The sequence below is a fragment of the Marmota marmota genome, unplaced genomic scaffold, assembly GCF_001458135.2.
Source record: "Marmota marmota marmota unplaced genomic scaffold, marMar, whole genome shotgun sequence".
NCBI lineage: Eukaryota > Metazoa > Chordata > Mammalia > Rodentia > Sciuridae > Marmota > Marmota marmota.
In genome coordinates this window covers 3,584,447-3,599,871 of record NW_026000229.1, presented here as the reverse complement: position 1 = coordinate 3,599,871, position 15,425 = coordinate 3,584,447, and the positions used below count along the sequence as shown (strand labels likewise).

Here is a 15,425-nt window from a genome sequence, read left to right as displayed (position 1 = left end):
TGGTACTTTGGTTTGGTTTTGTTTTTTGAGATAGAGTCTCACCACATTGTCAGGGCTGGTCTCTAATTCCTGGGCTCAACTGGGACCACAGGATCAAGCCACTCATCCCAACTTTCATTGTGGTTTTAGTTTTGCTTCCCTTGATGACTAATGGCATTAAGCATCTTTTCTCTCTTCATTATTCATCTGTATATCTGCTTTAGTAAAGTGTCCAAATCTTTTGCTCATTTTTAAAATTAGGTTGATGGTCTTCTTGCTATTCAGTTATAAGATAATTGTAGATATTCTGGTTACAAGTCCTTAGAGATTAATGTGATATATATTTTATCCTATTCTTTGGCTTGCCTTTTGAGAGGTTTTATTTTTTGTTTGGGATTTTTTATAGTTTTATTGAAATAAAAGTGCCCCATTTGAGTTCTTTCCCTTCCCCCACCATTTAGTAGATGGGATTGAATTTAGGGGCACTTTACCACTGCGCTGCATCACCAGTTCTTTTTATTTTTTTATTTTGAGACAGACTTAGTTGCTCAGTCTGACCATCCTCCTGCCTCACCCTCTCAAGTGTCTGGGAACACAGGCATGTGCCGCCATACTTGGGCCCATTTCAGTTCTTAATGGTGTCATTTTAAGAGTAAAATTTTTGGTTTTGCCTGTTGTTGTTGTTGTTGTTGTTTCAGTACCGTTTTTGTTTGTTTGTTTTGAAACAGATTCCCACTATGTTGCCCAGATTGGCCTGGAACTGTGAGCTTGAGAGATCCTTACACCTCAGCATCCCCAATGCTCAGACTATAGGCGTGGGCCCCCTCACTGGGCTAAAAGTAGAATATTTAAATTTCAGTGACTTCTAAATTACCCATTTAGAATCTGGTAGAGGTTCTCTGTGTTCTAAACAATCTCTGCCTACTCCAAGATCGGGAAGATTTTCTCCTATATTTGCTTCTAAAAGTATAGTTTTAACAAACATAAAGGTCTATGATCTGTTTCAATTTAATTTTTGTGTATGCAGTAAGAGTTGAGGTTCATAAAACCATTTTTTAAAAAAAGCTAATTTAATAAACAAATGCACAGTGAGGTGTAGTTTACAAGATCAAGCCATAGACCAAATCAGAAAGGGTCACTGATTTCCCAATGTCACATTGCTAAAGAGGTAATTGTTGTGTAAAAGTCAGATTTTAGGGCTTCTTGTGTAACCTATTCCAGGTAGTAGCATACATACTTCCTGTTATGTCCACTCCTGACTGTTCATTCCCACCACGTAGCTCTCATTAATACAAAAATGAATTAAAACAAAAGCAGTTCCAGGAGTGGGTGAGACCCTTAACAGGAAGAAATAAAAGAAAATGTGGAATCTTATCCTGCCCTCAGTAGACACAAGCCCCAGATGGCATAAGTAGCTGTATCTCAGATTTCATAAGTAAGCTAAAGGTACCTTGGCCACAAAGACTTCCCTACTGACCTGCCCCCAGTGACCTCATCCTTCGGGTCCTCACCTCACTGTCTCCACCTCTCCACCGTTAGGAGAGACACCTTGTGAGTAAAGCATTAACTGAAATTCCCCATGAAGCTTGGGAGAGAGCGGATCTAGTTTCTTTATTAGATCTACCGACAGTTTCCTAGGAAAGGTAATGCAAGCCCCAACGGGTAGAGATTGGGGGTGGGGTGGGTCGAGGACAAGATATAGGGTTGCCATATTGCAATTGGTTTTGCTGGCCTAAAAGTTGGAACACAAACAATCACTGGTATTCTTTTTTTTTTCCTAACTTTATTTTATTTATTCATTTATTTTTTATGTGGTACTGAGGATAGCCCTCATGTGTGCTAATCAAATGCTCTATCACTGAGCTATAACTATAACCCCAGCCCCACTGGTTTTCTTGGAAAAAAAAAATGGAACACAGGTTCTAACAAAAGATAAAGTTTTCTAATTTGTGAATTTTTACAAGAAAAAAAAAAAGTTTAACAATGGCCCAGAACTGAATCATTTACCTCATTGTCTTTGTTCAAACCATCCAGAGTTTCCTACTGTAGGGGCAAAGGAGAGGGGGATCTTTTGCTTCCTGTTGGGAAGGATCACGGCCAACACCCAACAAGAGACAGGTTAACAAGAGAAAAAGATAACAAATGTATCATAGTTGTACACGACATGGGAAACTTCAGGTTGAAGATCCAAAGACTCAAGGTGAACTGTCCATTTTTATGCTTAGGTTCAATAAAGTGGGTACAGTCATACACAGATCTGATGAAACAAGAGTATGATCTAATATTAATGGTCTCTTGGGTGGGCAGTAAAGCCTGTCTATTCAGGTTCTTCTTGGCCTGAGTAGTATCCTTCCTTCCAGTTATGGCAGGAGCCTATCTGGCTTATATAAGTCTTACCACTTACAATCAGACAAGATCAGTCAGAGAATTTATGTAACTGTCTAGGAGGGCTGGGTTCATTGTCTCTGTTCAACTAAGAACAGAAGAACAGGACACAGAGATAGCAAGCATGCAGCAGGTTTATTGCAAAATCGAAAGAGATACACTTCTCTGAAGAGAAGGGGCCCTGGAGCCAGGAATCTGGTGGGGGGGGGGGGTTGGCCTGTCCTTTTTATGATCTCTGGAATTTCCTCCTTTCTTTATCTCCTCCCCTGTCCTATTATTGACTGGGGCCCCTCTTTCCACACATCTTTTTTGTTTTTCTATTGGGTCCCCGGCTTAGGAGCACAAGTATGAAAGTGTCTGTCTGATTGGTTTCCCAGCTTGTATCCACTTGACCTGTACTTTTGTCAAGCCGGAAGTTAACCTCATGAGAAGACCATGCTCTCTTCCTCTGGCCCTGCCCCTGACTCGCCATCTCACCCTGGCTTCCTATGCCCTTCTACATTTCCCTCATTTGTTCTTACACCAAAATGTGGGGGAAAGCTGGAGTACTATTTTTGGGTTTCATGGCTGACTTTTGGGGGAGGGGTCTTGATTTCTATGACCTGTCTTGAGGAAGATGAATTCTAGTTTCTGTATCTGGCTTAAGAAAAGAAAGCAGGGTGAAAGATGGGAGGGAAAGAGGGTGTCAGACAGAAACTTTGCTTCCGAGGACTTCACTTTGGGGTATCATTTTCTGAGCCTCAAAACTGCATATCTGTATGCTATGCCCACTGAGCCCAAATGACAGGCCAGAGGGTGAAGACTAAGTGAGAGCATCAGTGGGAACTTGAAGCAGTGGGGACCTGGGGACACAGAAATCATGAACCCAGGAGGGAGGTGGGCCCCTGTGCTCTTCAGGCTAGAGACCCAGAGAACAAATTAGGATGATGAGCATAGCCTTAAGAAAGAGTCTGCCATGGGGCAGAAAAGACACCTCCTTCTAGGTCATCATCCTTTACTTCAATACCTGACTCCTGTATTGGGCTGAGCCCTTTTGCTCAGGTTCCAGACAGCTTAAAAGATTAAGACATACATCACATAGAGAGAACAAATACATACAATTTATTCATTAAAATGAGGACCAAGTGTCCTTAACTCTGTAAAGTCAAGTTACATCATCAAAGCTGTTTGTTTAAAAGCAGAAGTCACACATGTTGGCAACAGTTCTCGAAACAGCCAGTGTCTTTTTGGTCAATAGTATTGCTTCAGGAGAGACAGCATCTCACAGATCTGCCCTGTAACTCCCAGAAAAGTCAACCAGCCAGATTTAGGTTCAAACTTCTTTACAAAGCCATTTTCCTAGGAGAGAATAAAACATAACATTTTTAAAATTAGCAGAGGCTAAGTTTTAAAAAAGCAAAGAAACTTTCATTTAAATGATGCAAATAGCTACTCCGCTCTATACATTTTGCTCTGTCATTTTTCTCTACCTCTCTCAAGTAGCATCATACAATAGAAATATAGCCTTAGCCATATTTTGAATTCTTGTGGTTTTAATGTTTTTTTGCAGCCACATGTGAAAAAATAAAAAGAAATGGGGGAAAATAATTTTAAGATATATTTAATATATTCAAAATATTATTTCAAAACAGTATAAATCATTAATGAATTTTTTTTCATAGCAAATATTCAAAGTCCTTCCACCTTAATGCAGACCAACCACATTGCAATTATTCAGCAGCCACATGTGACTGCACAGCAAGTCAGCACAGAAGCACAGCTCTAGAGGGAACAAATTCAGTTTTTTCTTTCTCTTTAAATTGCCTCGCATCGAAATATGTATTTATATTTATACACTATCATATTGAGAATTATGAGGACTCATGGTAAACCTAAATTAAACCAGTGTTTTTGAGCCTACGAAAAGGCTGATGACTATTTCTATTGCAATTCATTCCCTTTTGAGATCAGACATAGTTTTCCAAAAAAATAGTATAACCCAATGAGCTGTATATTGTATTCAGTTAATTTATGAACTATGATTATAAAACATCCTTATTGAAAATTACTTCCAGCTTATGCCCTCTCTTATTTCAACAAATGAGAAAACTGAGGCCCAGAAAAATGTAAGCTATCTAAAATAACCCAACTCTGTAGGACCTGGATTGGAATGCAAATATTCCACTTCTTTCCACTCCCTGCATTTCCAAACAAGCACCAAAAGGATTAGAAAATCGTTAAAATGGTTTTTTGAAAGGTTCATCTAGCAAATATTTGCCCTACATTTTGTAAGTTCCAGAATCTAGGGTTATAAATGCCCCCAAGGTAGTTCATAGCCTAGCATGACTAATACTAAAAAGTGAGCCAAACATCTCTTTGATAGAAGAGATTGGAGAGTCCTGCAGTGCCCTGGAATCATCTTTGTAAGATTGCTGGCAGAGCGGATAGGCATCAGACGGGATTTTCCATCTGAAGGATTGCCTAAGGAAACCAGCTCTGCCTATGTGCTAAGGGTAGTCTCATGCTCTGAGGCACATGCTGTCTGTCATGCTGTATGTTAGGGCATGAAGAAACTGCTCCTCTCTTCTTCCTCTTCCCCTTCCACCATTACACACTCATATTTTCCCACACATTCTAGGTATATAGACATTTCATTGCTCCCTTCCTAGAATTCCCCACATTATGAAATTAGAAAAAGCCCACATCTGGCAAGTATAATAATCCCCTCTAAAATGACTTTAAAAAAATTTTTTTAGTTGTAGATGGATACATTACCTTTATTTTATTTATTTACTTTTATATGGTGTGGTGCTGAGGATTGAACCCAGTGCTTCACACGTGTTAGTCAAGTGCTCTACCACTGATCTACAACCCCAGCCCTAAAGTGACTTCAAACTAATATAACAATTATTGTTGTCTATTTGATGGGGCAGGTAATATGTCACCTTTCATATGCATTGAACTTCTAAAGTAAAAAAAGTGAACAGAGGAAAAATGGACAAATCCAGCCATGAAGATGAAACCATTTTAAAATTTTTTTTTTTAGTTGTAGATGGGCACAATACCTTAATTGTATTAATTTTTATGTGGTGCTGAGGATCAAACCCAGTGCCTCATGCCTGCTAGGCAAGAGCTCTACCACTGAGCCACAACTTCAGCCCCAAGATGAAACCATTTTTTAAACTATGAAAAACCAAAAGAACAACAGATTGAGAAAATATTTACATTTACTATGAAAGAGTTCATTCCAATGAAACAGAAAGTCATCAAATATAAGTCATTAACAAATCTATGGGGGAAAGTTTGATATTACTAGCAATTAAAGAAATTCAATTTTACTACAATCTTATTGTTTCTTAGATCTATTAAATTGGCTTTGTTTTAAGCCTATGAAATAAATTATTTTTTAATAATACTGCCCAATGCTGATGTTGTTCCATTGGTTCAATCCTTTTGGAAAGCAATATGTATCCAGTAGGTATGAGTAATGTAATGCTCGTATCTTATGAACCACTCACTCCACTGTGAGAAAGTTATCATTAGACAATGGTTCAAAATACTTGGGGGAGGGGAAAGGTAAACATACCCATGTTCACTATGAAATCATTATTTCTTTTTTTTTAATTTTTTTTTTTTAGTTTTAGTTGGACACAATGCCTTTATTTTATTTATTTTTATGTGGTGCTGAGGATCAATGAAACAGAAAGTCATCAAACATAAGTCATCAAACAGCGTCTCGCATGTGCTAGGCGAGCGCTCTACCACTGAGCCACAACCCCAGCCCCTCAAATCATCATTTCTTTTTTTTAATGTTTATTTTTTAGGTTTACGTGGACACAATATCTTTATTTACATTTATGTGATTCTGAGGATTGAACCCAGTGCCTCGTGCATACTAGGTGAGTACTCTACCACTGAGCTACAACCCCAGCCCCCAAATCATTATTTCTATAAGGAAAAACTGTTGGAAACAACCCAAATGTCCAAAAATTGGGAATTGTTTAAGTAAATCATGTCACCTTAAATTAGTGAAATGTTCTATAGACATTAGAAATGTTAACCTGAAATATGTGAGACAATGTTAAAAATATTTATAATATAAAGAAACTGCTCCATGTACAGCCAGAGGAATCAGAAGTTGTGCTCCATTTGTGTAATGTATGTCAAAATGCATTCTTCTGTAAAATTAATTAGTTAATTTTAAAAAAATAAACTGCTATGTATACCCTAATTATTTTTTACATATAAATATCATATCCGCATGTGGATATGTGATAGTAGTGGGGGTGATTTTTTTTCCTCCTTAAAATATGCTTTTTAAAGATATTCTTTTCAGGGCTGGGGATGTGGCTCAAGCGGTATCGCGCTCGCCTGGCATACGTGCGGCCAGGGTTCGATCCTCGGCACCCATACAAAGATGTTGTGTCCGCCGAAATCTAAAAAACAATAAATATTTTTTAAAAAAATTCTTTTCAAAAATATTTCCTTTAATGATGCAATTTGTATCTTAAGATCATTATATAAAAATATATGTATAAATAAGGATTCAGTATTATCCTAGTAAACAAGGAATGTCCAGAGAACATTTCTGGGAATAGTGATAATTGGTTAAATTAAGCTACTCTGGTTTTAAGAAAACCTAAAGCATAAACTAATATATGAGACTGCTATAGTTTGAATGTCCCCTCCAAAACCCAGTTGAATTTTAATTGCCATTAAAATTGTGTGATCTTAAGATCAACCTTGAAGAGTTGCTTAGGTCATGGGGGTCCCACCCTATATATTACGGCTGTTATTGAAGAAGCATGTAGAATTATACAAGGGAGGAGGTTCAGCCTCCTTTTATTTTCCCTTTATGTGTCTGTCTTTCTGTCTGTCTGTCTGTCTCTGTCTCTTTCCATGTGATACCTTCTACCATACTGCAGTGTGGCAAAGAGGCCTTCGCCAAATATAGTCTATCTATTTGATAGTTCCCAGCCTCTCAGAAAATTTATTTTCCCTATAATTTACCCTGACTGTAATATTCTGTTATAGCAGCAGAAAACAGACTACAATATGCCTTATATCAATAATGTGAAGAAAATCAGAAACTTCAAACTTTTTCAAATCTATTGGCAAACACTATATTATAATACCATAATATTATTCCCAATTCTCTAGAGATTATTTGCTCCTTTATTCACTTAAGAAATATTCACTGAACACTGACTACATCCCAGGTACTATTTGAAGCATGGGAAACAGTGGTGAACAAAATACCCAGGATCCCTGCCCTCCCTACGCTTAAATTCTCATCACAGAGACAGATAATAAGCTGATAAGAAAATAAATATGCAATGTGTACAGCTGTGAAAACTGTTAGGAAGGAAACACTGTAGGCATGGGACGGAGAGTAGCAGTGGTACTGCCTTAGATGGAGTGATCACTGAAGACTTCTCTGAGGAGGCAGCCTTGGAGCAGAGGGAAAAAGGGAAGAGGAAGGGCAGGGAAGAAGGGAGCCATGCAAACATCTGGGGGGAGATTATTCCAGGCAGAGGCAATAGCAAGTGCAAAGGCCTTGAGGGTAGAATGTGCTGAGTTTATCCAAGAAATCCGGGGCTACAACAGCTCAGAAGAGATTCATAGAAAATGAGATTTGGGAGGTGTTTGAAGGCTAGATGGTGTAAGCCTTTGGGTTTGGGGGTCACAACTTTGTGTTTTTGTTCCCAAGGTGAAGGGGCATCTTGGAGGGTTTTGCTTAGGCCAGGACATGATCTAATTCAAGTTTTAAAATATCACTCTGGCTGCTATGCACACAACAGAATCTTAGCAGGGGAAGAATGGAAGGAGGGAGATTGCTAGGAGCCTAGTGATGGAGTCAAGTGGGAGAGGAAGGCAGCCTCAAGGCCCTGGACGGACACTCTTTGCTGATAGATTGGACATGGGGTCTGAGGGAAAGACGTCAAGGCTGACTCCCAAAGTTAGAGAGCTCTCTAAAAGAACCTGCAGGAAGATTTTTTCCTCTGACTCTTGGGTCAAAACCAGGCATTTCAACGTGATCGCAATTATATTTCACCTTATTTTTTACTAAATGATTTCAAACTCTCAAGTTAAAATTCAAAAGAAATATAAGCATTTGACTGCAAGATCAATTTAATCAAAGGACACACCCAATATTTAAGATTATATCACTATTAACATCTTTTTTAAAAATATTTTTTAGTTGTTGATAGATCTTTATTTTTTTATCTATTTATGATTTTTTTATTTATTTATAACGTGGTGCTGAGAATCGAACCCAGTGCCTCACACATATCAGGCAAGTGTGCTCCACTGAGGCCCAGCCCCAGCCCCAAGATTATATCACTGTTAGATCTTTATACTTTAGTCAATCATCTACTTGTCTCTGTATGCCCAATCTGCCCATTCACTTGGCCTCAAGTTGACCTGACCATTAATTAGAGCAAGAGAGACAGAAGAGAAGGGAGGAAGGAAGGAAGGAAGGGAGGGAGGGAGGGAGGGAGGGAGAAAGAAGGGAAAGAGAGATAATCTCTTGGCTTAACTCTTATGACCCAAGCTTTAATATTCTGGTTACTTGGAAATCACCAACTGTGTACATCTCTACTTTAAAGGGGCTTTCTTTTGGTGTTTAGTTTCAATAATTATATGTCAAAACTTCTTGGACTTTCTCATATAACCCTCATAGCTGACAGTTCACCAGGCACTTTTACAGAAATGTTTTCTAGTCCTTTACCTTCCCTTCCAAAGTAGGTACTGTCTTCATAATATACTGTATATAAAATATATTGCTATGTTATAGCATATCATATTTTATTATAACATGCATTATTTAAGGAAGATGAGTCTCAGGTACTTCAGTAATCTACTCAAGTTTATACCTGTGATAAGGAAAGAAAATTGGAATTCAAATCTCCTGTTCCAATATTAGGTCACTGATTCATTCCATCCACAAATATTAGTTGGGTACCTTCTATGCAAACGGCCCTATGCTAACATGAGGTATATAGTGATGCATTAAGTAGACATGATTACTCCTGTGTGAGCTATGGAGTAATGCACTCCAGGAGTGCAGACAGGCACAGAAGAGAAAGGAGTGAAGGGAGGAAAGTTACCTGGCTCAAGAGGAAGGATGATCCAAAGGGGCAAGACAAAAGTTGCTGTTCAAAAACATATTTTTTGAGATAGGAACTCGCTAGGTAATCCAGCCTAGTCCTGAATTCCTGGGCCTGCCCTGAGCTGCTAAAGCACATTCTAATGGCTTCTACAAACCAACCTTTTGGCTGTAGATGTAGTTCAGTAGTGAACTTGCCTGCATGCAAAAGATCTTAGGTTCAATCCCCAGCACCACGCAAGGGAGAAAAAAAAATTCTTCTCTCTCTCTCTCTCTCTCTCTCTCTCTCTCTCTCTCTCCTAGGGATTTAATCAGGGTTACTGAACCACTTAGCCACATCCCCAGTCGTTTTTATTTTTATTTTTGAGACAGAAACTCACTAAGTTGCTTAAGGCCTTGCTGAAGTTGCTGAGGCTGACATTGAACTTGTGATCTTCTTGCCTCAGCCTCCCAAACTGCTGGTACCAGAGATCTAAATGCTGAAGACAGCTAAAAAATAACACTAACTCTTCTAACAGATCTTTCGAGAACCTATCCATTTTCGGCACTCCAAATTAGCAGTGAGGATGGAAAATAATAGTAAATGTGAAAGAGGAAGAAAAAGAGAGATGAGACATCTGGAAGGAAAGAAGGAAGGAAGGAAGGAAGGAAATTAAAAAGGAAGAAAGGAAGAAAAGAAAGTAGGTCAAGCTGATTTTAAAAAAGAAACAATAAGGAATGAGATTATGATTCCTGTTATTGATACACTGGCCTTACTTTTTCCCTTTAGTGCACCTGTTTTACATGGTGGTTAATAAATAATTGTAGTTGGTCATATAACTTATGGAAACTAAATACATTTAATCAAATTCTTTCAATGGAAGCGAGCTAATACTACTACTGATAAGAGTAACTCAAGTTTTATATTGGGTTCTTATTTGCAGTATTCTTGCTTTGCATTAGTGATTTGATTCTTATATCAGTACAGAAGATAAGCTGCAATATTCTCCTAGTTTCACAGAGGAGAAAACAAGATTTAGGGAAGTCACATAACTTGTTCAAGTCACACAGTAAGCACTGGAGTCTAGAATGAACCCAAATGTGCTGAATCAGCTCTTACATGTGTGCTGTGCTCCCATACCACATTTTTTTCTTTTCTTTTTTTTTTTTTGGGGGGGGGGTACCAGGGATTGAACCCAGGGGCACCTAACCTCTAAGCCACATCCCTATTTTTTTTTTTTGAGACAGGGTCTCACTAAGTTGCTTAGGGTCTCCATAAGTTGCTGAGACTCCTGCTTCAACCTCCCGAGCCCCTGGGATTACAGGCGTGCATCACCACACCCAGCCCCATACCACATTTTTGATCCAAGAGTTTTCATAAAGTCTCTGGACATGTTTTAAATGTAATTAGTTCATACATTTTGTGTTTTATGATCAGTGGGGTTTTTTTTAGTTTTTCTCAGAAGGGAAAAAAGGGAGAAGTCAGTGCTCGCTTGATAAAATTGTGAAATGCCTTTTCCCTCTTTTTATGGGCCACCTGACTTAACTAGTGGTAAGCATGTGATTGTACATTTCCCATGAAATGAATCATTCAAGAGTAAATTCATTCATTTAAGCATATTTGTCAACAACACTATGAAAATAATATCAGTTTGCCATGTCTGTACGACTGACTCAAAAGAGCTCTATCTGTCATTAACAGAATCAATGTCTCCTGAGAGCTAGGAACAAAATATCAAGATTGCTTTGAAAAGATCTCTTAGCAAGTTTATCTACCACATATAACACCTAAGCTACTCAGGTGTAAAAGTGAAGAGCTGGGAGCCTGCACAGAATGTTACAAAGGATGAGTATGTGTGCAAGCAGTTATGTGTATTTATATCTCCAGTCGGGGGAGCTTTCTTCTGCCACATGTTTGCTAACCCCAGTACCACCCCCAAAATAAGAGTACATTTCTAGACATTCTAAGGAACCATTTTTAACAGCCTCCATTCACTATGAGTTCCAGGAACTCATAAAATTCATTGTGAAAAAGTTAAATTTTTAAGTAACATGCATTCACTGACTGTGTGTTCCCAAGTAGCATGTCAAGCACTAGGAACACAGTCCAAGCCTATAGAGAGCTTGCAGGCTCATATGTGGGCCTCTGTGCTAGAGAATAGTTGCCATCACTTGAAAGCTATATAGTATGCTGAAATTTTGCTCAGCCTTTCAGTACAGCTTCCCACAGTCAGCTAGAAGAAAACATGGCTAAGCATCTCACATGCTTCACCCAGCCTAAGTCAGGCTGAGTTAGAAAGAAGAATTCCAGGAAAAAGAAGATGATTAAAAAAGAAGACTGGTTGCAGTAACACCATCCTTAGGCAAGAAGGCCTTAAACAAAATGGAAATGGTATCAAGTAAAAGATTTATCAATCTGATTACATCAAACTTTTTTTTTATACTGGGGAATTGAACCCAGAAGCTCTTTACCACTGAGAAACATCCCAAGCCCTTTCTATTTTTTATTTTGGACATGGTCTTGATAAGTTAATTAAAGCCTCACTTAGTTGTTGAGGTTGGCCTTGAACTTGTGATCCTCCTGCCTCAGGCTCCTGAGTCTCTGGGATTACAGGTATGTGCCACCATGCCTAACCTGAATCAAACTTTTAAATATTTATAATGACTAAAGACATGAATAGTTCATTTGAAAAGATACTCAACAAACTAGAAGATATCTGTCACATATAAAAATAAATAAATAATATCCAGAATATTCAAAGAATTCCTATAGATCAGTAAGAAAAAGACAAAATGAAAATGGGCAAAGGCTATAAACAGATAAATCCCTAAAGAAGAATTAGAAATTGTTAGTAAACATACGAAAAGATGCTCAAAATGAAAAGATATTTAGCCTTATTAATAAAAAAAAAACAAGAATTAAAACAAGATATGTTTAAATATATATCTATTTTAACCCGACAAATTGGGGAAATTATGACAGATTGCAACAATGTAATGTTAGTCTTCTGGTATGTAGGGAAATGTTGGATACTCTAACAAGCTTCTGATGGGAGTGTAACTTCCCAGAACCACTTTGGAGGGCAAGGATCCAGTAGATTAAACAATAGACATGTACCACAGCCCAGAAAAGCAACATCCACCCTAGAAAATCCACACATGCAGGAGGGAAGGTACATATAAAGATTATTCAGTGAAGCATTGTTCATGGTAGACAACTCTGGAAATAACCTAAATTTTCACCAACTAGACATGGCCAACTATTCGACAGCATTTACATACAACAGAATATATGACAAACTTTTAAGAATACTATTTTAGCAGAACAGAATGGCACAGGCCCATAATCCCCAGGAGGCAAGAGGTTAGCAATTTCAAGGCCATTGTCAGCAATTTAGCATGATCTGTCTCAAAATAAAACTAAAGAGAACTGGGAATGTAGCTCAGTGGTAAAGTGCCTCTGGGTTCAATCTCCATTATAAATAAATTAATAAATAAATCCTATTATAAATAGTCTTGGTTGAAAAAAAATAAGTTGAAAATTAAATACCATGTAGAATTTTAACACACACACACACACACACACATACAAATTTTTTCACAAAGAAATACTATGAGGCTGAGGGTATTGCTCAGTGGTAGGGTGTGTTATTAGCCTGTGGAAAGCTTTGGGTTTGATTCTCACCACCAAACAACAACAAACTGTTAGCCAGGCATGCTGGGCCATGCCTGTGGTTCCAGCTACTTGGGAGGTCAAGGCAGAGAATTGCTTGAGGTCAGGAGTTCGAGGTCAATCTGGGCAAAATAATAAAACCCTACCTCTAGAAAAAAGAATGCTAGGTATTTCCTATAGATATAGCATGTTTTGCATGTGAAATAATAGACAAGAGTAGTTATCACTTAGGATAGATGAGAGTTAGGATTGGGCCTTGAAGAGAGGCTCCATGGGCACATAGGTGCTTTTAAAAACTAAGAATGTAGTGTATTGGGACATAAAAGGAAGCATATACATCCAGCTGTAAAAGGCTTCTTTTCTGCAACCAGAAATTCTCTGCTCTTTCCTGCCAGAGAGGTTGTATTTCCCAGTCAACCACTTGGACAAGGAGAGAGTTTCATTTCTACATATAACTTTGTCGAGGCATACTTTAAATTTTATATAATGGGAAGGGAGTTTTTAAGAAGCTCATTTATCTTCACTACCAGAAACTCATGTCTTAAACACACCATTTCAATCTCCTGTATTTGAAAGGGAGCCACTAAAAAAATAAAAAATACCAAAATAAAAATTTTAAAAAGGGTTCTTACCAACATGAATTCTCTCATAGGTCCCTACACAGTCTTAGCTTTTTGAGGTACTGATAATAATATGAATTTTTATTTTAAAAATATTAAGTAATGGTTCTCTTTAACCACAGTCCAGAATTTTTATATTAGAAAACTGACAAAAATATTAATTTGTAAGTAATGAACTTGCAAAAATATACACTTATCTTTTTCAACATAATAAATACCTACATATGACAACATCTAATACCAAGTGTTTCTGTACTAATTCTACATTGTTGTGACAGCCCTAGCAAAAAGTAAGTTTTAGATTGCCTGTGCTGTTGACTCTGAAGATGCATTAGAAAGCTGCTTTATAGGTCCCCAGACCTCATTACTGTAATTCATACTGTCCAAAATAAAAACTGTGAGGGTTTTCCAGCTAAAAAGTTCTAGTATTCATTGGAAATAAGCCAGAAAGATTTTAGGGTTTTTTTAATTAAAATTTTCTAAAACAAACTACCCAAAGAAAATTAAATTCTTAAGTAGGTGTTTTGTGATGGTGGCTTCCATTAGCAAGGAAACTCTGAATTCCTATTTCACAGTACAAACAATGAAAAAAATTTCCATCACACATACCCAGCCTCCATTTTGCCTTATCCATTCTCCTGCATTATTCATAATGAACTCAGCCACAAAGTAAGAGATCTCCACGTCGGAATCCACAGCAGGGGCAATCCGCTCTCGCAGAAGTTTCTTGACCAGAACTCCTCCGAAGGCAAATATGGTCACAATCCTTCCCCAGTTCATGATGCCATCTTCAAATTCCTTTTCCATCACTTGATTGAATATTGTTCTGGCAGTATCAGCAGACACCACATCAAAATTGTCCAAGTATGGTTTCAGATTCTTTTCAACTTCTTTTTGGACTGAGAAAGCCACGTTTTGTAACACTTTGGACGTTTTGTTGGGACTTGACCCACGTTGCGGTACCTGCAGGACGTGCTGCAGGTAGTCCTGAGCCAGCATGTGGATGAACCTGAACTCACAGTCATTCATCTTCCCCTGGTGCAGAGCAGCCGGGAGCAGGTTCCTCTGGAGTCCGTGGAGGCCAGTCGAAGTAAATGCTTACAGAGCTTGTAAGAGGCGTGACACATGTTATCTGGAAGCTGGTGGAATTTCTGTTTGCATCATGGTATAGTATCCTTCCTCCTAGTCACTTTCGAGTGTAGGCTGCATATGAAAGAGAAAGTTCAAATGTGAAAGAGGAAAACATTTCAGAGAGGCCACTTCCTCATCCTGTGAACTCAGTTTTAAAAGTCTCAAGTGTGAGGATGTGGAGCTATTAGGATCCTCATACATTGCTCTCAGGAGTGGAGATTGAGTACACATCCTGTGAAAAGGTTTGGCAGTTCCTCAAAAAGTTAATTTTAGGATTACCAAAACAGCCAGAAATTCCATTCATAGGTATTGAAGGAGTGGAAGATGTGTCATCTCAAAATATGCCAAATTGGCCTGTTATTTCAGGCTGAAATCCCTTGAGGAACTAAAACTTCAGAAAAGGCCATTTGGCTTCTTTCGCTATATGCAACAAGCCATAAAGATTCTTTCAGACAGGATGTCCTTTCCATACCAAGGCCAGAAAATAGGTTTGACCACCAGAGGCTGGTAATTGAGGTTGCAGTGAACCTGAATAAACAAACTCTTTGAAGTATTTTCCACTATATCC

At 38.2% G+C, this 15,425-nt stretch overlaps 1 protein-coding gene across 1 annotated transcript; it reads right to left on the bottom strand.

Moving 5' to 3' along the window:
- Positions 1-3,442: 3,442 nt before the first annotated feature.
- Bcl2a1 (BCL2 related protein A1) lies at positions 3,443-14,955 on the bottom strand. Its single transcript, XM_015480344.2, has 2 exons — positions 14,336-14,955; positions 3,443-3,702 (listed from the first exon to the last, which is right to left on the bottom strand). The coding sequence occupies exons 1-2, from the start codon at positions 14,753-14,755 to the stop codon at positions 3,595-3,597; spliced, it is 528 nt and encodes a 175-aa protein (XP_015335830.1). The 5' UTR covers positions 14,756-14,955; the 3' UTR covers positions 3,443-3,594.
- Between the last annotated feature and the right edge of the window lie 470 nt (positions 14,956-15,425).